The sequence below is a fragment of the Falco biarmicus genome, chromosome 5 (genome assembly GCF_023638135.1).
Source record: "Falco biarmicus isolate bFalBia1 chromosome 5, bFalBia1.pri, whole genome shotgun sequence".
NCBI classification, from domain to species: domain Eukaryota; kingdom Metazoa; phylum Chordata; class Aves; order Falconiformes; family Falconidae; genus Falco; species Falco biarmicus.
The window spans coordinates 26,300,367-26,325,161 of NC_079292.1; the positions used below are offsets into that span (position 1 = coordinate 26,300,367).

General features: G+C 38.3%; 1 protein-coding gene across 3 annotated transcripts in view; it reads left to right on the forward strand.

Annotated features, from left to right (window-relative positions):
- USP6NL (USP6 N-terminal like) overlaps nt 1-24,795 on the forward strand; it is a 130,816-nt gene that overhangs the window by 102,375 nt on the left and 3,646 nt on the right. For all 3 annotated transcript variants that reach the window (XM_056340281.1, XM_056340283.1, XM_056340282.1), the window contains 5 exons: nt 1,582-1,702; nt 6,690-6,784; nt 9,332-9,397; nt 9,484-9,583; nt 12,126-12,278. In XM_056340281.1, the coding sequence (XP_056196256.1) occupies nt 1,582-1,702; nt 6,690-6,784; nt 9,332-9,397; nt 9,484-9,583; nt 12,126-12,278 (535 nt within the window). The remainder of the gene's footprint in view (nt 1-1,581; nt 1,703-6,689; nt 6,785-9,331; nt 9,398-9,483; nt 9,584-12,125; nt 12,279-24,795) is intronic.

Below are 24,795 nucleotides of genomic sequence, written 5' to 3' on the forward strand. Positions count from 1 at the left end.
CTTATTGTCCAATAAGAGTAATGAAGTTTTGCTGTGCTAGAGTTTTATACTACTGATATTTTCCCCCCATTATATTATATGCCTCCCATTCATTTGGGTGATTGGAAAGAAAACACACTGCAGAACGATGCTTGTAAACAGGCATATTTTATAAACTGGAGGACTGTAACAAATGAAAAATGGTTTTAAGGTTGCATCTTCTTTACTTAAGACCTCTGTCTTGGCTGCAGTCCTTGGTGAGGATTTAGTAGAATGGAGTTCTCAGACTATAGCATAAGAGTTAGAAACTTCAGGATTTTGTGATGTCTTTTGGCTACATGCTAAAAATAGAAGACACTGAAATGCTATCATGTCCACATTTAGCTGTGGTTTTAATGCACTGTCCCCTCATTCCTTATGCCCGTTGTGATCACTTTTGTACATCTTTCATTTTATATCTTTCAGCAGCTCCCTAGAATTCAGTGTAAAAATATGTAAAGAAGAAGAAAGTGAAATTAAGCAGTTACCGTAATTATAAATACATCTTTATTTCATTTCTGAAAGTTCTAGGAAATGTAACCTTTCTGTCCTATTTCAGTTTCTGTCTCCTCACAGCTGTTGGGCCATAAAAGAACTTACATTGCTGGAATTTGTTCTCTCTCACTTGTTATGTTGTCTTAAGTTGGTTTTTTTTCTATAGGCAGCCATTACACACTGAGAAGTAAAACTCAAGAAGGACCTTTATGTATTTCCTGTAGAATATTGAACTAATATTTTCAAGTTACATGAAAAATTTTGTTTAAAATCAACTGTTAAAGTGGAATGATGGGAACAATGCAGTGAGGCTTTTATTTTGCACTTACACTAAGAGGAAAAACGCAACAATGTATAGCAGTTCTTATGCTTTGGTTTTATCTCTAAAGCTAAGAACCTGTAAACCTGAAAAAAATTAGATGACTTAATTATTGAAGTCATTGTCCTCACAAGTACTTTCGGTGGGGTTGTCTGAGCAGCTAAATGATTGTGGCAGTTGGTTCCTGCTATAAAAGTCAAAATGAACAGCAGAGGAAATACTGAAGTTCAGTTTTGGAACAGTAACATTTTTTTCTTTGAGTTTATTACATCTGCTCGCTATGGGCTGCTAAACTTGAGCAAGTTTATAGATATAGGTCATTCTTGAAAAGTCCTGTCTTTATCAGATGATGCTCTGATTGTAAAGCAAACCAAAGCCAAACCCCCTTCTCCCTCCAAAACCCCAAATTATAAGTAAATGGAAAGCACATCCATTCAGAGAATAAGGTGATACTGTTACTTGAAATTAGGAGTGCTGACAAGGCTTTTGTGCATCAGTATAGAGTTCTAATGAACAATCAAGAATTCCAGTTTACTTTTCAGTTGGAGGGTTGTGCATCATGCTTTCTATCCATCAGTGTTTTAAATGTTTAAATGTTAAAGTGTGTTTGGTGGTGCCATAATTAGGGAGCTTACACCATCAAGATAGGCATCCTCTTTCCTCCACTAGCTCAAGATAAATCTAAGACCTCATGGTTATGAGATGTTTGTTTTCACTATTTTAATATTTTTTCACTGTCTGTTTTTCAGGAAGTTGGATACTGTCAGGGAATGAGCCAGATCACAGCTTTACTGCTTATGTACATGAATGAAGAAGATGCCTTCTGGGCCTTGGTGAAACTTCTCTCTGGTCCAAAGCATGCTATGCATGGTATGGAATTTCATGTCACTTAGTGTATATTAGGTTTTAACTTGCCCTATTTAAGTTGTAAATTGTTTGAAAATGGAATTATGCTGTTCTGACTGTATAGTCAAAATAAGACATAACAGGGGCTTTATACTGGGGGGCTGTTGGATGTTACCGGAGCTTTCACCCATGATGGTAAGTAATTGTTTTTATATGTGATATCTTTCAAATAGTTCTTAATAAAAATCAGATAGTTTCCTTTCTTCTTAATCTCTCAGGGTATGTAACCAATTGGAAACTGGTTATGTAGACATCTATATAGCAATAGAATAGTAGTGGAAACCTAACACAGAGTGTGTTAATGAACAGCGTGGCTGTGCTGCCATTTGGCCAGACAGGAATCTGTAGTAAAAACTGGACTTGTATCTAGGCATTAACTTTGGATTTCTTGGTTTTATCTCTGCCTTGCACAGCATTTCCTGCTGTCATAGTCTTGTTACTTTGATGTTATTGGTAGTTCTCTCTTTCAGTGCCAAATTTACTATGATCTATGCATATTCCATGGTTATTGGTATGGAACAACTCCAGGAATTCCAGCATCTTTTGTAGATGTTAGTGATGTCGTGATTCAGAAAAGCTGTAGTTCTTGGAAGCCTGAAAAAGTAAATACTATCGAGAACTTGGGCTTTTTTACCAGATTTCCAATAAACCCTAGCTCCTTTTCCCTGTTTGAGACTTTCTCATACTGTGATACCTTCCTTCTCAGGTTTCTCAGTGTACCTGGATGTTCTCCACCCCCAGAACGAAGTGCAGTTGGTTATTTTTCTGTTTATACTTCTTCAAAGCTATTGCCTTAAGGAAAAAAAAACAACAAAAAACAAACACACACCCCCCCCAACAACAACAACAACAACAAAAAACACCACACCACAATCTGACCTGAGGATCACTGTCATAAGTGACATTTTTAATTTATCAAGTGTCAAAGACTTGCTTGGAGCTTTATACACTGATAACACAGACTAAAAACATCTTTTAAAAATCTATACATGTAATAATAATAGTAAGGAGCTGTGCAAATACAACTGTGTAGAATGTTGAGCTTGTCAGAGGTCGTAGAATGTTTTAGCTGTTTGGGTAAGTCTAGGTCAACTCATTTTATACCAAATCTGCTGATCTGGTTTTGATATGTGGGAGGTTTGCATAGGTGTAGTTGCCTTTTTAAGATGCCATAGACTGTTAAAACAGGATTTTAAAACTTTTTTCAGATTTTATGCCTTAGTGTTTTGTCCATGTCACCTTATTTTAAAACAGGAAAGACTCCTAACCTTGGAATGTGATGCTAATGGAGAACTCTTAACACTAATTTCTCAGGATTTTTGTAGTCGTCATTTGAACTTGCTGTGATAAACCAGAGGGTTCATCCGATAGCTGGAGGTGGACTTAGATAGGGCAGATGTGTCACTTGTGTATGTATGAGAGTCAGCACACTGCCTGTGTAACTCACATTGAATACCCCATTCAGACCTTCCTCTCTCCCTCCTTCATTCCTTTCCTTCTCCTTTCTACCCAAAGTTACAGGGCATGCACCTCTCAAGTGATTAGAGAGGGAAGGAGGGAGCTTCAAGTAACCCAAGGTTTGATGAGTTCCTCCACAGGGCATACAAGCCGTTGTGCCACAGGTTTATACACACGTTGAAACTGTCTTGGCAACGTCTGTTAAGGAAGCTTGCATCTATAGATATGTTGCCAATTTATCATTTATTAAATGTTACTAACCTAATCTAAGGTCCTGCTTTCAGGAGGTTGGATCAGGTAATCTCCAGAAATCCCTTCCAGCCTAGATTTCCTATGATTCTTAGAATGTTTATGTTTTAAATGGGTTTGTGTCACAGTGCAGCATCGCTTTAAATATCGCTGTAGATTCTGGAAGGGAAACTTAAAAACTGACTAACTGATGTCATATAACGGTTTGCACTTTTTGTGTGTTATTTGGGGAAAGTAGTTTCAAGCCCTGTTAGACAACTCTTTAAAGCCTAAACTTCAAATCTAAATTGCCAATATTCATGAGGGAAAACTTTTATAATTACACTTGATGCCACTGTCCATCAGACAGTTCTCTGAAATAAGCATCTCTCTATGGAAATTATAGGGGCGGGCTGAGTAATTCAATCAAAATCATATTGATGAGAGTAGGATGGTTAAAAGTTCCTCCCCACAGACAAGGAGTTTTGTCTGGTTTTCTGTTCTGTCTATGATCTGGAAACCTGGAATGTTTTTTGAGTGCAGCTCATCTCTCAGATACATAGCCAGACTAATGTCAAGCAAAACACGCCTTGATTTCAAGGGATTAATTTGGCCTGTCTTATATTTCATATTACGTGGATGATAGGAAGTCACTAAACAATAAAATACATGTATCTGACCCTGAAAATTATCTAGGTTTTTGAAAACTCTTTCCATTGGTCTTTCTATAATTTAAAAATTCAAGATAATGAGTTGGTGTATATAAATTGCATGAGCAACTTTCCATGGAAGAAGCACCTTTTCGATGTTGTTAAGGATGACTAATTAGCTTTGATGTAGTCATTCACTGTTTACATTAAGAAAAAACCCAGACACTTGGCCTGTATTAGTAAAATACCTAATATGCAACCTGACATTTAAGTATGATAAAATGTGCATTTGTATCCATGAGATACTAAACCTGTGTGAATCCGAGATGGTAAATCTTGCAGCTTAGTGACCATGCACTGAATTACATAATTTGTAACTAGAAAGAGTTTTATTTTTTGTTTGGGACTTAAAATAGTAACTTAAAGTGACACGTGTTCTCTGGGTCCATGCATTCCAGTTTTCATACTGCCTATCATTTACAAGTAAAGCTTCTTGGGGTTTTTTGTAGACTTTTTTAATTCTAACAATATAGCTGTACTAGACCTTTTTAACCCAGTGTCCTGTCTCTGATAGTGATGAGCAACAGATGCTCAGAGAAGTGTCTGAGAATAAGGCAACCAAAGATCCATGCTTCCTGGAAAATGTATTAGAGGCTGAAAGAATTTCTGGAGATAGAAATTTGTTTTGCCTTTAATAGGCTCTGGTAGACTTTTCTTCCTTAGATAATTCATTGTGATTGGCTATGGATTGTTTCCTTCGATTTTTGTTTTGTCTCTGTCACATGATGGTTTCTTGATGATGCTCTCCAGATCTTGCTTTAGATGAGACAGTGAATGCTCGTAATCTGATCATCACGGGCACTTGGTGGTACCTTCCCCTCAGCTGTTTCTTTACTGCAGACTGATCAGAAGCAGTGTTTCTGTCTGTCCTTGACACAGAAGTGGGTTGTATATTTTGATAATTTCTGTGACTTCTTGCCTTTTCCATACTTTTCAAAACTCTGTTATGATGGCTAGGGCTTGACTGTTCACAGTGTGGACACATAGCACATGCCAAATAGCTTAGGTCCCAGCACAGACTCCTATGCAGCTTCATGGTTGAAGCCTTTTTGTCTTTTTTTAATTATTATTTTGCTATCTTTTAACTCGTTGTATTAGCTGTTTTAGGAGATGGACTGAAGAGATGAAGCTACTTAAATGATAGAACCTATTAAGTACCTTTGGAAAGTCAGATATTCAATATTAACTGTTCTTACTGCCTACATGTTTGTGATTTCTTCAAGGAAATTCAGTAGATTAGGAGATGTGACCTCTCTCTGTAAAAATCATGTTGATTCTTCTCTGCATTGCATCCATCTGGACGTCCAGTTACCCCGACTTTCTATATTATGGTTTCTGTCGGTTTCTTCTCAGAGTATTAGCCTGAACATTGGACAGATATTGGACTGAAAACTGGTTTAAGAAAAGCTGACATCACATCAGCCAGCTTACAGACTCTTGATATTTTAAGCAAGAGGTTTCATAGAATCCATGTTTCAGCTGGTTCATCTTTGATTTCTTTCAGAGCTGTTTAGGGTTCTGACTTGGGATCCTCCCCATTGTCTTCTATGCAAAAATTTAACTTGTTTTTAGTATTGACTTCCCCTTCTCTGAGCACTTCTAGAAATCTTCACAAACTGTTGAACCTACAAATTCTCTGTCAGGCTTTCTGCTTCCAAGGTGTTTGAAAATAGGTCTGTTAATATTTTTTTTTATATCTTTGTAAGTTGGGTTTTTTGGGGGGAGGCTTGGTTTTTCACATTTTTATGCTGCCAAGGTTTGATCATCTCTGTTTTTCTGATCTGAACACAGCTTCAGCTTTTTGAAGGAACTTCTTTGAATGGCTTCTTTTCCTGCTGTGTAGCTGTGCTAGCTTTCCTTTACATTTCAAATTTCTTGGCTGGTATTATGTGTTTGCACTGAGCCTTTTTTTAACTCTGTTGGTAACGCTGTTGGAAGGGGATCTTAGTGCCTGCCTTTTCCAGTGTATGATCACTAAAAGTACTCAAGATTCTTTATATGTCCTTAGTTTCAATTGTGTGAGCTCACAATCCTTACTTTATTTTTATGATATTTGTCTTAATAGAATATCCTTCTTGTCTTTTTTTTTATGGTCTTTTCTTCTGTGCAGACAGTTCTAGGAGCTGCCTATGCTGTTTGCCCTTCTCTGATGAATTTGCAGGGCATAATCCTGACTTAATGTCTTTTTGCTTTTAAAAAAGTTTTTATTGGTGTAGGTTGTGGTTTTTTGTTTTGTTTTGTTTTTTAAGGAATAATTATAAATTTGGGTTCCCCATGATCTCATAGTGGGTAGACTAATGTAGGACTGATAGATCTGCTGTCATCTACCATTATTAATCAAATAATAGTCACTAAGGAAATGTATTGATGTGTTGCTGTAGTCATTTAGGCAGGAGTGTGTGCGTATCCATATGTGGACGTTGTAAAATTGCTATGAATATCTGTTCAGATCTAGTGGTCTTATAGAAGGGTAGTATTCTCAGAGCTCTGAATGCCTTTTTTAATGTCATTTTTATAGTACTTACACCTGTTACATGGTCGACTTGTTTTCTTAGGTTTTTTTATTCCTGGTTTTCCAAAACTCTTGAGGTTTCAAGAACATCATGACAAAATACTGAAAAAATTTTTGTCCAAACTTAAGCAGCATTTGGTAAGTATTTATATCACAATAAAAGCAATACTAATTTACAGCTTGCTACCTTGTTTCAGTTCAGGTTAACCCATTAGGGTAAGAGGACCTCAAACTTCAGAAGAAAATGCAAAACTCTGAGGCATAATGTTGTTTTCATTATAGACAAAATTATGGTGCACCTCAACAGTTATGATAAAATTGGATCCAAAGTAATTAAATTGGGTGTCTGTCTCACTTTTGACCTCTGAGCTAAGGAAGTAATGTGGTCCTTCTACCAAGTGCAAACTGCTGTATAGCAAGCTGATGTTAAAACATTTTCATCAAGAAATTATTCTGTGTAGAGCTTTGTGGTTCATCTCTGGACAGAGGTGACTGCAATGAAGCAGTTTTAATCTCTGATTAAAAACTAACCTTTATAACAGGAGTTAATGGTCCTTTTAAAATTTGCATGTGCTCAGTAGTATTTTCACAGAGCTAAATCTTGAGTGTTATCTCTGTTGCTCTTAAATAGGAAATAACGTGTGGGCATTTGGGTTTTTGTTTTGTTTGTGGGTTTTTTTGCTAATATTGGCTGTATTTATTCTAAGGAACAAATTATTTTTCTAACGGGAGAAAAACGCTTTTCCAGTAGTCATCAAGAATTTTTTTTTACATTCACATTGGTTCTGGTAGAATCCATCTCCAAGTCTTAAAAGGTAGAGTGAGAGATACTCCGTTGCAGCAACATCTTCAAAGAGTGATAGCTGCTTACAAACTTTACCTTCCCAGGACTGTATTATTTTCTGTTTAGTATATTTTTCTTCTTGGAAAAAGAAAAGACTGTTGTCTTTTCTTTTAGCAGACTAACACCTTGGCAATGATGAATTGTATCTAATGTGTGCCGGTTGTATTATAAAATAGAATTTAATGACTTCTTTTTTAACAACGTGCTGTAAGGCCTGCTCATAACATGGAATTAGGCAGATCCGGTTAGAAAAATACACTCTTCTTTTAAAAGACCAAATCAAAATTAGTCATGCAAGATGATCTTGTCATATTAAAAAAAATAATAATAAAAAATCAAGACCAGTTCTGTAACTACCTTGACTCTGAAATGAAAGTTGTGGATTAAGTTTTTACAGTACATGCAAGATGATGATTCTTGTTTAGAAATATAGTCTTATTCTCATCTTTGAGGTTGTCACATTTCAGAAACAAAATATAGAACAATTCCAAGAAGTTTGGTTGTTTTTAACAGTAAATGGTAAAAGACGCTTATACTTTCTAAAAATCCAAAAATAATTATACATGGTTGAAGGGATACAACCTGAGCGTGGCATATTATTAACTTCTGTATAGTGCTTATAGACCTATCATTACTGCATTTAATAATCAAGAACTGGGGGGTGGGGGGTGTGTATCTGTCATCCCCCCCACCCCTACATTGGGTCATTTGAAAAAGAAAGTTCCAAAAAAGTGCATTCACTCTCTCTGTGTATATGCAGTATATATTTTTTTCAGTTTTAAATTGGAACTTAGTTCTGGTTTTGTGTGAATTAGTTTAGTGGCATAAAATTCAATAGCAGTAAGTTTTGGGGTTTTTTATCAGGGAAAGGCATCATCCTTTATTTCTTTGTTTCAGTAGGCTGATGGCCATTCTTACAGGTTAGAAAAAACTCAAGGTGTTTTTTCTTCTGTCTGCTTTTTTAAAATATTCTCAAAATAATTAAGAATTATTTTTCCTCATTTCTTATTGTGAATGTATCACTAAGATAAGCCCATTTTATCTGGCTGAAAGATGAAGGTAAAGCCTGCAGACAAACCAGAAGGATTTGGTCCATTCCTTATTCAGGGTTTGTATATTTGAAATTTTTGAAAAGCTGAATGTGGCAAGCTTAGCATATGGTGTTATCCCAAAGTTAAAATTCAGAATTTCTTAACTTTTCAGCTTTTGCTTTGGCTTTCCTCTAATTGCAAAGAACTTTGAAGAGCTCCATGAAACTGCAATGAAACTTTAGCCATCTTCAAATGGCGTGGCGTACCAGCTGGACCATCTATGCTCTGGGGGAAATTGGGCCCCTTAATTAAGGAATGTAATACCTTATGAATGTTAAGTGCTGTTTTGAGGTCCTGTGTTTGAAGAATTTGATTGGTTTAGGCTAGTTTCTATAGGTAGGTATTCTTGTCACAAAATCTTTGCAACCTTTGGCATGAATTGGCAGCCTTGCTATAGAAAAATAAAAGACTAAATAGACCCAGTGCCTGAACTTTGGTTGCTCCAGAATATTGATTTATTTTCTTGGGAAAATATTTAATCTTCTGCTACCTCTGACCCACAAATAAGATGGAGGTATAATAACCTCTGCATCTCCGAATGCAGATTCTTCAGGTGATGAAGTTGATGAAGAAAAACTGTAAAAGACACAAATTGTATTCGTTGGATTGAGGTAACATTGTTTCCTGTAGTTAAATCAATTATTTATGGAGAATATTTGGTATGTTGGCCTCAAGGTGAAAATGTTTTTTCACGGACAACCCAAAACATTACTTCATTTTTGTATTTTTAAACTTCTGCATTTTTTACAGGACTCCCAGGATATGTCCACTAGCTTTTACACAACAAAGTGGTTTTTCCAGTGTTTTCTTGATCGTGTGAGTATGTTTTTCATTTTCTGTTTCTGTTTGTAATTGTGACTTGGGACAGCCTCTTTCAGTGTTGTCTGATTCTATCATTGCAGACTCCTTTTACATTAAGCCTCAGGATATGGGATATCTACATACTTGAAGGAGAGCGGATTCTCACTGCTATGTCTTACACAATTCTGAAACTGCACAGAAGTAAGAAATCTCTCAAACATTTGAATGCTAAACAGTTATTTAGCTGTTTTGGTTCCTGTTTTGTGTAGCTTGACTTTGTGTAAAAAATTTTGTATCCTATTTCTGATGGGTGTTTTTCCTTCCTATGCACAAAAAGATCAAAATCTTTGCTTTATTAATGTGGGTGTGTGGTGGGTTGGTCTTGGTTGGATGACAGGTGCCCACCAAGCTGCTCTATCACAGCCCTCCTCAGCTGGACAGGGCATGGAGAAAAGTAAGATGGAAAAAACCTCCTCATGGGTCAAGATAAACACAGTTTAATAAAGCAAAAGCTGTGTATGGAAGCAAAGGAAAACAAAAGATTTATTCTCAACTTCCCATCAGCAGGTGATGTCCAGCCACTTGAAACAGGGTTTCAGTACACATATTGGTTACTCCAGAAGATAAACATCATAATAACAAATGCCCCCCACTCCTCCTTTCTCTTAGTTTTTGTTGCCGAGCAGCCGTCATATGGTATGGAATGTCTCTTTGGTCAGTTTGGGTCAGCTGTCCTGGCTGTGTCCCCTGCCAGCCTCCTGCCCACCCCAGCCTGCTGGGTGAGGTGCAGGGGGAATGTTGGAGAGACAGCCTTGGTGCTGTGGAGTGCTGCGCCCAGAGGCCAAAGCACCTCTGTGTTATCAGCACCTCTCCAGCTACCAAAACCAAGCACGGCAGGCACTATGAGGGCTGCTGGGGGGAAAATTAACTCCATCTCAGCCAGATCCAATACCATGTGATTTCCAAAGAAAAATATTTATTACTGTAAGAAAGTTATTTAAGCATTGACATGAAGTGAGCTTTATTGCTGATTAAACAATGGGGGGAAAATGTTGTAGTTCCACAGTTTGGAAATGGCTTTTTAACCCCTACAGGATTTAAATTAACCAAAAACAGCACACAAAGAATCCCCACCTGAAACTCTTTATCAGCAAACAACTTGGCAATGAGTCACCACCCATGTATGTTTCTCTTTACATTGCTGTTTGTCCAAGAACGGGATTAAGATTCAGAATTTCTGTTGTCTGCCTGGATGCCCTTGTCTTCCATCTCTTGCCTTTGGGTGAAGTAAAAGTTGAGATTTGAGCAGAATTGTCCAAAGCATCTATGCCTGTTTCCCCAAAGTGACTTAGCACCTTAAGTTCCAAAGGATCCCAAAAGCTTTTAAGGATAGATGTTGGCTTCTAAATATACTTGAGCATTTCTGAAGATGATACCTTGTAGCTCAAGTTTATTAGAGTCTTACTCTGGGAGTTCGGCTTTCTTAGTGGGGTCATTTTATTTCTATATAAATTCAGAGGTCTGCATGGAGCCTGTAGAACTGATGTCTTAGTTTGCTTGCTTTTACCCTCCTTGAACTGTGGTGATCCTACCTCACTGTCTCACTGGGGTGTGTTCATTAGGTACTTCATAAACTGCTTTGAAAAATGAAAAACGTTATTTTTGTGATTATTGTACTTGAACATTTAGAAGCAAGTCATTCGGCTTAGTATTTTGGTTTCTCTTCTTTATTTACAAATAGACATCCACTTGAAAACGTTTTTTATTCACCACTTTTTTGATGGGAAGACCTGAGAAAAAAGTCCGAATGCGGGCTTGCTTGCTTAGCAAGTATGTGGCAACTTCTTCCCTGGTCAAAACATCAAGGTACCTTACGGCAACAGAGAAGAGATGAGAGGACTGGCAGAGAAGGTGGCAGAAGACAGATTCTGATTTGTCTTCCAGTCTCTTGCCTACCCTTAATAACATTGGGGGTGTAGCTATCCAGTCAAAGTGCCGTTGTGAAGCATTTTTATTACAATGCAAGAACACTTTTTATGGTTTCTGTATACAAATTGTACATTCTGAAACTTTTGATGGCATACATATGCTTAAAGAAGCTACATAGGTATGCAGTTACAGCCTGGCAAGCCAAATAGGTTTGTATGGGAAACATGGCCTTACGGCTGTGTAAAAAGGGAAAGAAAAATAATCTGATAACTGTAAAATTACTTTCAAAATATGACCTGAATTTGATTGAAGTAGCAAAGAGCCTGAAGCAGTGGTTCTGAAGTGTGAACTGCCATCATAATTTCATTGGAAGTTAATTCAGTTGTGAATGAGAATACCATAAATAAGAAATTTTAAAAATGTTTTAGTGCTTTTCAAAGCTCCTAGTAAGAGGGATGATGTACATACCTACAGCAGTGGTTTGCAAGTTGAAGATGCAGGCTGAAAAATAAAAGACCTGAAGCTGTTCGACATAAGAAGGTTGAAGGAGAGTGACTTGTAGTTAGCTTTCTGAAGATGCACCTTCTTGGAAAACATTGTCCTAAGTAGAGAATGTTAAGTAGGAAGCATTTCCATGCTGATTTGCAAGTGAACTTTTAATAGATTTTATAGATTTGTGGTGTAGAATTGTTATCTGCTTAATTAATTGTTTTTCATTCCACTTTGGAAACAAAAGCATCTTAAATGTCTTAAGTATATTTTCCAATGTTCATAATCAATACATTTTAATGTATAATGTTTCCTTCCTACATAGAGCACCTGATGAAATTACAAATGGAAGGGCTTGTAGAATTTCTGCAGGAGTCTTTAGCCAAGGATTTCTTCTATGAAGATGACTTTGTAATAGACCAGCTCCAAAATTCTATATCAGAATTGAAACGAGCAAAACTGGATGTACCAGTAGCTGGTAAGAAACGTGTATATATGCAGATTTAGATAGAGCTATTCACACTTTGTCCATTTTTAAAGTGTTAATTCATGCTGTTAAAAATTGCGCAAATATTTATCTCTTCATCACTGCATAGGTTTTGGGGTTTTGTTCCCCAAAGATACTTTACAGTATAAAACCAACACCCTTAATTTCATGAGTTTGCTTTTTTTTTTTGGTGTTCTGTTTAGTGGCTGTAAGCTAATGGCAACACACTTTAAAACATCCCATGTTCTGATAATTTTATTAACTTGGATCTGTAAAATTTTTTAAGGTAGAAAGTTAAATACCAAGGTTTCAAATTATTTGCAACAACAGCGTTCTTTGAGAATCCAGACAGTTTTGTAGCTTGATTAGCTGTGGAACAAGCTTCAGGTCAATTTTTTTCTTACTTTAGCCAAATCCAGATTTTTTAATTGTTTGCAGGTGATAGGCTCTCTGGGTGCTTGACTGAATTATTTTATTTGTTTCTTCTAAGCTTTTGTGGTTTTGCTCTTCAGTTGCAGAGTGGAGATGGTTGTTTTGTGGGGCACTACTTATGAAATACGTATAGGACACCTTCCTCTACTAAGATTCCGTTATCTTTTCTATCCCTGCCTTCACAATCTTTAATTACAATTTTTCTTGTAATCATCCAGAGTTCTTTGTTCTTGCTAATTGTAAAATAGTATATGAGGAAGAATATATGTTTTTTAAAAAATCTTAAAAATATGGCAGGAACGACCTTAAAATAACTTAATAAAGTTGCTATGGTTGGCTTTCAGAAGTTGAAAAGTGTCAGAGTAAAGGCTGCCTATGTAGCATTGTTGTGATAATTTTTTCCTGAAGCTCTTTTGTTAATGAACTTCATTTTTGTGTGTCTGTAGACCTTACTTACTGCATGCAGCTATTGAAACAGCTTTCACAACTACTCGTTGCAAATTGATAACACTTTCATGAGGTTCTTCAGCATATCTGTCCCTCTGGAGTACAAACTCTTCTTGTAAATCTGTTTCCCATCATCCTGGCTTCTTGTGAGTTTCCCATTTCTCTTGCTCCTTATTCCTGTGTTTAGTCCTCTTTCTGACTTCCTGTAACATCTCCAGCACAGTTTCTCCAACCCACAGCAGGTCAAAGTCTAGTTCCTGCTGTTGTCTTTTCATCTGCTGTCGTCTTAGTCCTTTTCACCTGCAGACTGTGTTCTATGCGTCTGCAGTTCTCCATGTTACTGCATGCACTGCTGCTTCCCCGTTCTAATCACAGCCTTTCCATCCTACTTTCTCTCCATCCTTTTTGCACAAGCTAGGTTTTAGTCTTAACACTTACTCTTCAGAGCAAGGTGCTCTTTTCAGCACTACTCTTCAGCTTTGTGCTTTGTCAGACATCTTGTCGCAGCTGATGCTTGGTCATGGTGACTAGATGTGAGCAAATAAGTCAGCGAGTAACTTCATCTTTTAGCATCAATTCCAATCCATTGTGTTAAAGGAAGATAGATCATGGGAATGTTTTCTGTTAAGTTTTAGACATGAAGATCTCCATGGTTATGTTTGAACAGTGAGGGGATGATCCCAAAAAACTTAGTAGATGGATAGATTTTTTCATGGATGCGGTAAAGTAAATTTAATCAATAGATTCTAGTTTCCACTTGAAACTGTAGTAGCTGAAGAGTTGGGGAAGATATTTGCTACATGATGGAGTTAATGTGTCATCCAGGCTAGAAAATCACATGCGTGTAACTCATGTTGAGAGTTTCTACAGAAAATACAGAATTTACTGGAGATTTTGGAGATTTTCTTGGGGGGGGGGGGGGCGGGCAGTGGGGAGAAGGCAGAAACTCCATTTTAAGGCCTCTCTTTTGGGAGAATGTAGAATGCCTTCGAGTGAAATTTTGTTTGAGAATACCAGATTTTCACAGAAAATTAAAGGATGCTTTAGGTGACATAAGAGCTATCCACCTTGCAATGCAGTAACAGAAAGTGGGAGGCATAAGGAGTCTTCTTTTGGAGACCAACAGCAAAGGGTAAGGAACGTATCTTCTTGCCGAGACAGTTTGGCAAGCAAATTGTTGGGTTTCATACTTTGTACACTTCAGAGTACCTTCAGATGTGACTAGCTGACAGGATGGTAATTGTTTTGAGCCATATTGGTTCTTTCTTTTGGATAGCTAAAGCAACATAAACCACAATAAAATGCCTTTTTTTTTCTTGTCTTTTTTTTTCTTTTCCAACACGAGTAAGGGAGATTTAATATTGAAACAGGAAAAGCAAAGCCAAAGTGAAGTGTGTATCTTGGTGCTGGATGAGGAACTGAGCTTTTTTCTTTCTTATTTCAAAGTATCCTGGGAAAGCCTCTATGTGTGGTATATTTTTGCCAGGGGTAAATAGGAACTTTACTTAACATTTCACAAAATAAATATAAAATACCTTCAACCTAATCCTTGGAAATCTAGCTGATTTATTTGCTGTTATTTCTAGTTGAGTGAGGCAGCCTCATTTGTTCTTCATATGAATTTCACAAGCCTTTGATATTTTTTTGTTTGTTTCTTTTCCCACTCTGATATTCATTTTGGTTTTACTAATCACTGTCTTCAGGCAATAATGTTTTTCTGCAGATTCTCAGCATTCTCTAGACATTCAGCTTTGCTCACGTGTTGTGGAGGGTTGACCCTGGCTGAATGCCAGGTGCCCACCAAGCTGTTCTATCACTCCCCTCCTCAAACAGTCAGGGGAGAGAAAATGTAATGAAAGGCTCCTGGCTTGAGATAAGGATGGGGAGATCACTCATCAGTTACTGTCATGAGCAAAACAGACTTGACTTGGAAAAATTAATTTAATACCAATCACATCAGAGTAGGGTAATAAGGAATAAAATCAAATCCTAAAATACCTTCTTCCCACCCCTCCCTTCTTCCCAGACTGAATTTCACTCACAACTTCTCTGACTCCTCCCTGACAAGCAGCAGAGTGGGACAGGGAATGGGGGTTGTGGTCAGTTCATCACACATTGCTTCTGCTGCTCCTTCCTCCTCACACTCTTCCTCTGCTCCAGCATGTGGTCCCTCCTGTGGAAGGCAGTCCTCCACAAACTCCTCTAACGTGGGTTTTTCCCATGGGCTGCAGCTCTTCATGAACTGCTCCAGCACGGGTCCCCCGCAGGGTCCCCAGCACGGGCTCTTCTCCCCACGGGGCAACAGGCCCTGCCCGGATCTGCCCCAGCACTGCTGCCTGTGGGTCACAGCTCTTTTGGGCACCCCCTGTCCGGGCTTGGGGTCCCCCATGGGCTGCAGGTGGGGATCTGCTCCCCGGTGGGCTCCCTGGGCTGGGGGCACAGCCTGCCTGGCCGGGGGCTTCACTGTGGGCTGCCGGGGAATCTGTGCTCCTGGTGCCTGGAGCCGCCCCTGCCCCTTCTGCGCTGACCCGGGGGGCTGCAGGGCTGCTGCTCTCACACAGTCTCACTCTTCTCTCTGGCTGCAATTGCTGTTGCACAGGTACTGTTTCCCCCTTCTTAAATAAGCTGTCCCAGAGGTGCTACCACTGTCACTGATGGCCTCCGTCTTGGCCAGTGGCAGATCCATCTTGGAGCCAGCTGGCCCTGGCTCTATCAGACACAGGGGAAGCTTCTAGTAGTTTCTCACAGAAACCAGCCCTGTAGCCCACCACTACCAAAAACCTTGTCACACAAACCTAATACACGTGTCTGTCTGATCTTTACTACCTTCAGCCTCTTGCTACCATTTTTCTTCTAATTTCATGTAAAACTTATGAAACCATTATATGTCGTGCAACAATACACAAAAAAGTGACTGTTTATGTAAGTATCCACTGTAGCGTGAGAAGAGAGTGTTTTAGTTTTCTCACTTGAAATCAAAGCACTACTTCCTATCTTGTACTTTTTTTTAGTGAACAACAATTACACCTGTAAAAACTAAAGTAAAAACACACATTAGAAAAAAAGAAAAAAATCTTCATCTTACAGTCGCATCAGTATCTATCATCCAGGAATAGCAGTGAGCTAATTAAGCTCAGTGGAATTTTCCATCTGGCATCCTTTGTTAGGCTATATAGATTTTCCTGCCCTAGTAGGGTAAGCTGCAGTATGATATTAAAGGAGGTAATAACTTCTGTGTTACTTGAAAGTGTATGTCTGCTTATGCCTGATGTAGCTTTCTCTGGCTTGCTTCTTCCATGGCTTTTCCCATGAAATGAAGGATGCTGCTTGTTCCCTTCAGAGCACAGAGGGAGGAAGGGACTTTTTTAACACTTTCTCAGTGCTAAAGCCCTTACAGTGCTCAGCCAGAACATGGGCATTGAGCGGATCGTGCTAATTTTGGATGTCACTGAAATGCTTTTGCCAAGACTAGGGCTATTTTGCATAAAGCAGACCATGGGTTTTCATTCCTCTTTGTGGCAATTTCTAGTCTAACTGCTGGCCAGCATTGGATAGCCTGTGCTTAGCAACTATAACCTTCAGAGGATGGCTTGCAACTGAAGTGCTGTTCTCAAAACCCACGGTAGGCATCCCTTGTTCCAGGGATTCTACGGGAACAGTAAATGGTATGGATAAGCACTCTTCTTATTGGCAAGTCACTTGGTTATCAAAACCTCAGAGAGGCAGGCTGTATGGTAGAAACTGTCCTTTAAGGTATTTGTCCTCTGACATATATCCTCAAGCGAGTTTAGTAGGAAAGGTAGTTGGTATTTTCTGGGTTGCCTGAACGTTATGAAGAGTGTCCATACCACAGCTGGTTCCTGAACAGCACGCTCATCTAAATCTGTATGACTCCTGTATGTCACAGACTGGTTTAGGTTGGAAGGGGCCTTAAGGACCATCTAGTTCCAACCCCCCCTGCCATAGGCAGGGACGTCTTCCACTAGACCAGATGCTCCCAGCCCTGTCCAACCTGGCCTCAAGCACTTCCAGGGATGGGGCATCCACAGCTGCTCTGGGCAGCCTGTGCCAGTGCCTCGCCACCCTCACAGTGAAGAATTTCTTCCTTTTATCTTAATCTCATTCTGCCCTCTTTCAGTTTAAAGCCATTCCCCCTAGTCCGGTCACCACAGGCCTTGCTAAGATGTCCCTCTCCAGCTTTGTTGGCCCTTTTAGGTACTGGAATGTGCTCTTAAGGTCTCCCCATAGCCTTCTCTTCTCCAGGCTGAGCAGCCCCAGCCTGTATTCACAGAGGTGCTCCAGCCCTCTGACCATCTTTGTGGCCCTCCTCTGGGCATCCTCCAACAGGTGCATGTCCCTCTTACATTCGTCTCAAGGAGACAGAGCTGATGCAGAGCAGCCAGTCTCATCCTTAATTCAAGGATGATGTCTAGAGCATAGTGAAAGGAATATTTCTCAGTATACGCCATTGATTTCCAAATTTTCTTGATGCAGATTCTTTCCTTGGCTGTTATTTAAAACAGCAGCAAAATTCTTTAAATGGTCACAAGATACGGATAGAATTTCCAGCTTTGCTGTAAGTTACTGCTGTAGGACTACATAAATAATGCTGTGTTTAATAATAAACAATATTTGTATATTAATACATACGGTTTTATAATGTCTGACTTTATTAAAGTGCTTACCAGTGAAAGTTTCATATTCTACTTAAAAATAAGTGACTGAAAATGATTAGTGTCTCATAAACAAGACAGGCCCACCTTCAAGGCTGAAGGCTCTCAGGTCTGTTCTTGAGATGGTTTATCACCTGCACTTTGATGTCCTGAAAAGGGAGGGCAGAGGCGTGCTGGGTTGGATTTTTATCACTGTAAGTCTAATTGAATTTACAGCAGCTGAGAAGGTATTAAATCAGAGATAGAGGTCTTGTGTCTTAATTCTAAAGCAGTATTGGCAAATTTGGAATCTGCCCTTGGTCTTGTGATCATCTAAACTATATTTGTGTGTGGAAACAGCAGTTTTAAACTCTGACTCAGTTCTTCTAGTTGTCCCAGCCTTTTCTGTATTCAGGGAAAACTAGCAAAGTTTGAATCTTGCATTTGTCATCAATTTTAAAGTGTTTATCTGCTATTTATCTTTCAAGGTATATTTTATTAAATCTATTATCAGTATCTTTTATTTAAATATCTGTCTAAATACTCCTCAGTGGCTGGAGAAGAATATATTAGGTTGATAATCTGTTAAATAATGTCTGTTCTCTGCTGTTAATGCACCTTTTGACAGCCAAAACAATAGAAATATGTAAGTCAGCTTGACTTTCCTGTTTCTTATGTTGTCTCTCTTTTGGTTGTGTTTTGTTTCAGAGGAATTTTGGATTTTTCGCTTGTGCTTGAAGAATACATGAGTAGCTATTTCATACAATGCACTTCATATTTTAATCAACTTATTTTTCTGCCTTGTTTCTTGTGTGATACAAGTATTTTACAATATTATGAAGGAAAATAATATATCAAACTATACTAATATAATTAGTATATTATTTTCAGCAGTTTTAGAGATTGGCTTTGCATCATTTAAAAACCTTTACTGTTTAAAACTTGCATGCTTTTTAAAAATATGATCCAGATAGTTACGTTGCTCATGTTCATATTCTTATTTCAATCTGACTTTTCAAGGAAGTTTATTTTCTGGAAAAAAATGTGGAATTAGGGATGTAAAACAGAGTGTTTAATTTTAGAAACTTTTTTTTTTTGCAAAGGTAGCTTACAGACATACAGCTGGCCATCTGTATCCTCTGGTTGATGACTAGATTTGTTAACATTTCTATTGTTTATCTAAGTGCAGATGTTTATAAAGTAAGTTTTCCTTACTGTCACTACTACAAAGTGACACAGCATCAGAAGGACAACCAGTGTATTTTGTTCTACCTTCAAGTTGTCAGACAGATTTCATTTCACTAACTCCTCAGCTGATGATGGCATAAAAGGAGGAGGAGCAGAGGCTGACTTTCAGACAGCAGCTTGAGCTTCTACTGCAGGCAATTACATTTCTTCAAAATTCTTTTGGACTTGTAAACTGAAGAAGTAAGGCGGGACATCAGTGACGGAGGGTAAATACAAAATATCAAGATGTCATTTTAAGAGTTGTTTTTATGACCATTACCGTCCTCGAAAATTGTGTTAGAACAGTCAAAGTGCATGTATTCTGGCGCTGAAATTAAGGACTAGCCTGTTATTCACTGGAGAGAGCACTTAAAGCACTTTACTCCAATTATATGTCTGCTATTCAGTGCATGAGGCTGTTAGTGCCTCCTGAAGCAATTTTCTGTAAAGGTCTTGTAGTTGAGATCGACTTCCACTGGGTGGTGACCAAGACTTGTTAGAGCAGGAAGAGGCTTAAAAGGAAGCAGCAGTAGACTAAAACTTTCTTTAATATGACTTGAATGTCTTATCTTTTTGGGAACAGTCAGATCTGCTCATATTTGCTTTGCTCCTTTTCATGTCAAGTAATATGTTTACCAGCAGCAAACAAGCACCTGATTGTTCTTGTTTTGCTCAAATTGTCTCCCTCTGCTTCCATTTCTCTCCCTCCTCGCCCATTTTTTCCCTATTTTCTTTGTTGTTTGCTTGTTTTATGCTATACTGCATACAAGCCAACTAAATCACTAGTTTCTTCTAAAGGAAAAAGGGAAAATCCTATAGTCCCAGCTCTGTAAATTCTGATATAAACTATTATGCTTGTCTTTGGGAAAAAACAGTAACTAAACTCTGTGTAGGAACTTGTTCCTGTGAACAAAGAGGGGGAGAGAAGGATGAGGGTTAGTTCTGCATCTCATGCGAATACTGGCAACCTGGGAAAAATCTAATTGCCTAGCTTGCTTCAGAAGACGCATTCGATGATTGTAGAGGTTGCTGCCCAAACGATCACAGCTGAACTGGGCAGCTTTGTCTTAATTTCTAGTTTTAAAATGCTTTTAAACTTTGTGTGTAAACATCATAGATTGTATAGAAAAAGCACTTGTCCCAGAAATAAATCTTGCAGAATTCAAAAGTTTCTCCGTTCCTCAGCCAGGCAGGTATGTCTAGAAAGTGAATTAACTCAGACTTTGGATCAACAGCACAAACTGATATTCAGTTGAATGTCCTTGAAAAAATGCAAATACAATTTCTTCATGTCACCTCTGAGGACTTTGAACAGTGAGTTTAGCTGAACGTAGTAAGAGATGATGGCTGAGACCTGCACGTGAGGCTTTAGGCAGATTTGGAGTGGAAAATTGGTAGGTAAAAGATACGTGGCCTGTAAGAAAAATTGGTGCTTTTGTGTGCTTCTCTGGCAGGCTGTTTGTGTACCTCTTAACGGCAGAGATGCTTGCTGTGGTTTTATTTCTTTTGTTTGCTTTCGTATTGTGGGTTTTTTTCCTCAGCTTTTTGTTTTTATTACCTTCTTTCTTTCTTGCCAGCATGCAGCATCATGGTTTTCTTGCTATTATTATGGATCGTGGACTGCTTAAAGCATTCATAGACATAGTTTGCATGCTAGTTTGTGCATTTGAGGAGTGTCTTGTTGTATTAACGTGCACGGTGATAGATAAAGTTATCCTCTACTTGTTTCATTTTCTGGATTTTTTTTGAACTTCAGAGTTTTTATTGTTTTTAAAGTCCTTGGTAGTTCCTCCACTGGAAGTGATGGCTCTGTGTGTGCCTATGTATGATCTGTATACTTTAATTAAAATCAAATATGGTTTCCAGTTTAAAAGAGATCTGTTTTCCTTTAGGTGACCAGTTTGCAGGATGTCTTTGTGCTGCAGCATCATAGACAGTGTAACACAAGTCCTTTCCTCCAGCGCTTTTTGTGGCAGGAGGTGATGAGACCTCAAGCATTTCTGAACCAGAACAAGGCCTGTGCTGCTTAGCTTCGATTACTGCATTGAGCACCTCTAGCAGTGTGGCCTTTCTTGAAGTTTCACATGCAGATGTGGTTAATTAAGCAAGCTGTGTCAGTTGTTTCTGTCTGAGGTGGAGTTAGGCAAAGTTCTGTGGCAGCCCTGTGGCTAAGATTTAAAGTGATATTTCTTCTTTTCCCCACTGACTCTCTTTCGATACGTACTCATTGTTCCATATTTTTGTTTTCCCTGAAAGCATTATGCTTCAGTATTACCAGCCTATAAACATGATATCATGCTGTTAGAATGCAGAGCTTTTCTTCTAAATGATCTATTGTCTGGGAGTGCTTTGCTTGTTACTCAGTACATGAATTAATATCAAGCTTTAAGTGTTTCACAACAGACATGGTAAAACTTCCCTGATACTCATTTTACTTCTGTAATTCATGTTATAGCATACGTCACCTAGACAGTGCAGCCCACATACGCCTAGTTGTAGTGTATTTTTTTACCCTGACATGTGAAGGAAAGATGACAGAAAGTAATCTTCAAAGCATCCCAGATAGAATTCAATAAAAATGCCTGCAGTATTCTCACTTGGGTTTTATTAGAGCTTAATGGTAATTAAGAAACCTTAAGTGTGTGAAATTAAAAAAAAAAAAACACAAACTCACACAAAACTCACCTTTATTGTACAACCAAGTATATTTCAAAGGATCTCATATTGCTCTGTATGCTCTTAGAGTAATAGCTGGAAGAAAGGAAATCAGTTCATACTTTTAATGTCTTTGTACAAATGAAGGAAGCATTGCAGCTGCTAGAGGGCCTTGTCTTCAGTTTTTATTATGTATGTGTATATATATTTTGCATAATTTAAGCACGGAAGAAAAGAAATAATTTTTCTAAAGCATTTATTGCATACAAGGACAGAAATTAAAGAATTTAGAGCTGTTGAGGAGCCATTTTCTTATGCTGTCCCATTAATGACTGTGATCACCTGGAGGTTATAAGTGGATTAGCAGCTTATAAAGCCTAGTTCTGTATGATTTAGATGATTAGTTTTTAGTATGTACTTTGAATGTTGTTTCTTAATTCAGACTTCTTGCTATTTTGACACTCAAAATTAGTAAGATTGAAAGCATTGTAATATATAGTTCCAGTATCAGGAATATTTATTAAGGGCAAAATTCACTTTTATTTAGAAGGTGAAATCCTCAGCTTTGCCTGACACTATGGTTGAGGATGCAAATGCAATTAATTGGTACAAATGCCTTTTGCCAGACTGAAGCAAGTTCAAAAAGTGAATTGCTGTCCACAAAGAACAATTTTGAAGAGGCTGGTGCGCCAGACGGTATATTGCAGAGCTGTTAAATCATCAGTTTACAGCATCCATGCAACTCATTCCTCTGTCCCCTCATCTGCTCTTCTGATGGTGTGCTGCTGGGGAATGCAAATCTCCACAGCCACACTCCAGGTTTTAGCCTGATTTCTGGATAATGGGGCCCCATAGTGAAGGAGAACAAACCACAAAACTTGTAATTCCAAGAGCTATGCATTGGAGCCTCACACTGAGGCCCTACCCCACCATGTAACCTGCTGCACTGTTTTGCAACCATTTGCGTAGGTGTTCTCCATCAGAGAGTATAGTGTGCCAGGTGTGTAATCCTGTAAGCTGTTACAACATGTGGAATCTCCCCTTTGGGGACAAGTAATTGAGGAGAGGGCTCAGCATGAGTATCTTCCTTTGCCAGGTTGTAGCAAGGCAGACAGTGAGTACCTTCAGTGTAAGGGCATAGGTTTGTGTATCTGAAGAATTGTATGATCATAATTGAGCAGAGAATAACTAGGGGAAAATAAAAATGGAAGGGGTTTTTGCAGAAAGTGTGGGTAGGCTGTTTGTTATATGTAAACTGAGGTTTCTGAAATTACGTGTTTTTAAAGGAAAGGTTAGGTTTCCTTTTGGCCTTTGGCCTTACATGAAAACTTTGAAAATCAAGAAAAGGCTTTCTGTTAAGGTTTGTTTGTTTTTATTTAGTTACCTTGTCATGACACATGGCATCACTGTATTCTTCTCTGCTGTCCTCTTGCTATGTCCTAGCTGGCACAAGCTGTAAGTTTTCATTTAGTTTATATAGCAGCTGATCCGTGATGGTGGTTTATTATGCTGTTATAATAATACTGACCTTGGCTGCTGGCTTTCCTCTGTGTATCTCTATCATGCACCAGTCATCAAAGATTGAACTCATACTATTGACTGTAAAAATGAACATAGCTCACTTCTAACCACAGCGCTTGTGTCAGGGATAGAGACATTTGTATGTATTCGCTCCTGTGAACCCATATAGAGATGAATTTTAATTACAAGTAGCTAGAAAGAGCGAGGTGCTAAGTTTATGATCTTTGATGATTGAGAAGGATTCTACAGTTCTTGTTTTATGAAGAAGCAGGGCTTAAAGTAACTGACAGTGATGTTTTTATTTTTTTTTTTATGACCAATTTTGCATAACACTTAAGCAAGGGTAGCCATTTCTTTTTTATTCTCCTTACAACAGATCTTTTGCTAAATAGATAGATACAGAGTGAGTAGGATTTCTTTGGTCATGCTGACTTTAAAGTTTGTTTTAATTTGGGGGAAATACTGAACATCAAATAAATTTAGATTAATGCATTTAATGACAAGCATGTGACCTTTTCTGCTTATAATGGGAAAGTAATGTATTACACAAATAAGTTATATGCAAGTGGATATAATAAAAGACTTTGGCTGAGAATGTGAAGGGCGTTGACTTAAGCAGGAAAACGGCAGTGGAAAATTTGATGTAAATTATTTTATGAGCACCATGAAGCAATGAAATACTACTTTGTTCTTTCTGTAGTGTCAGTGTGGATTGTTCAGGGTGCCTACATAACTGGTGTTTTCCCCTGGCTGTTGCGATGTGTTGAGCTCCAGTCTGGGAGTACTTTCCATTCATATCCCAGTTCTGTAAATTATGTCCTTGTGTTCAGGGAAGCTCATCCCTTGAACACTCCATTGGAATCATGACATAGCCAGTATTAGTATTAGCTACTTAGTTGTTCTATAACTGATAAAAAAAACTGAACTGAAAAAAATAAGATTCTGCATAGAGTCCTTTAGTCATACTGTAGCTTTTTGATACTGAAGATGAAATTTCTAGGCAGGGATTGAAGAGGAACAAGGACTTAACTGCACAGATGTTAATGAGGAGTTCCACCCAAATAAAGAAGTGGAAGTTCAAAGATGTCCGCTAGGAAGTTTGTGCATGTGAGTGAGGAGCTGATAGTATAGCTTACCAGAGGTGAACATTAAAAGATCAGTGAATGGAAGAATGGATGGAAGACAATAGAATGGAAGAGGGATATTGGGAAGGATTTTTAAAGTGGACAAAGTAGCTTACTTAATGTGATGGGGACGATGTGAGGAGGGTTAAATACAGAGTGGTTACTGTAACCAAAATGTCATCCAGGGAAATGATTTTTTTTGCACCAGTGTCATGAATGAGCAAATGTTTGGCAAGATTGTATCAATTGTAGGAAGGAAGAGGAGAGTAACTGGTTGAGGTGAGAGCCTAAACAAAATCATTGTTCTGTGTCAGTATACACAAAAACCTTTGAGGTGTTTAGCAGAATGGTGACCCAGAGAAGAGGCCCAGGTAGTAGAGTTAATAGGTGCTTTTGCTTGCATGACCAACAGATCTAACAAGACTTCTGTACAAAGGTGAATTTGTGTTA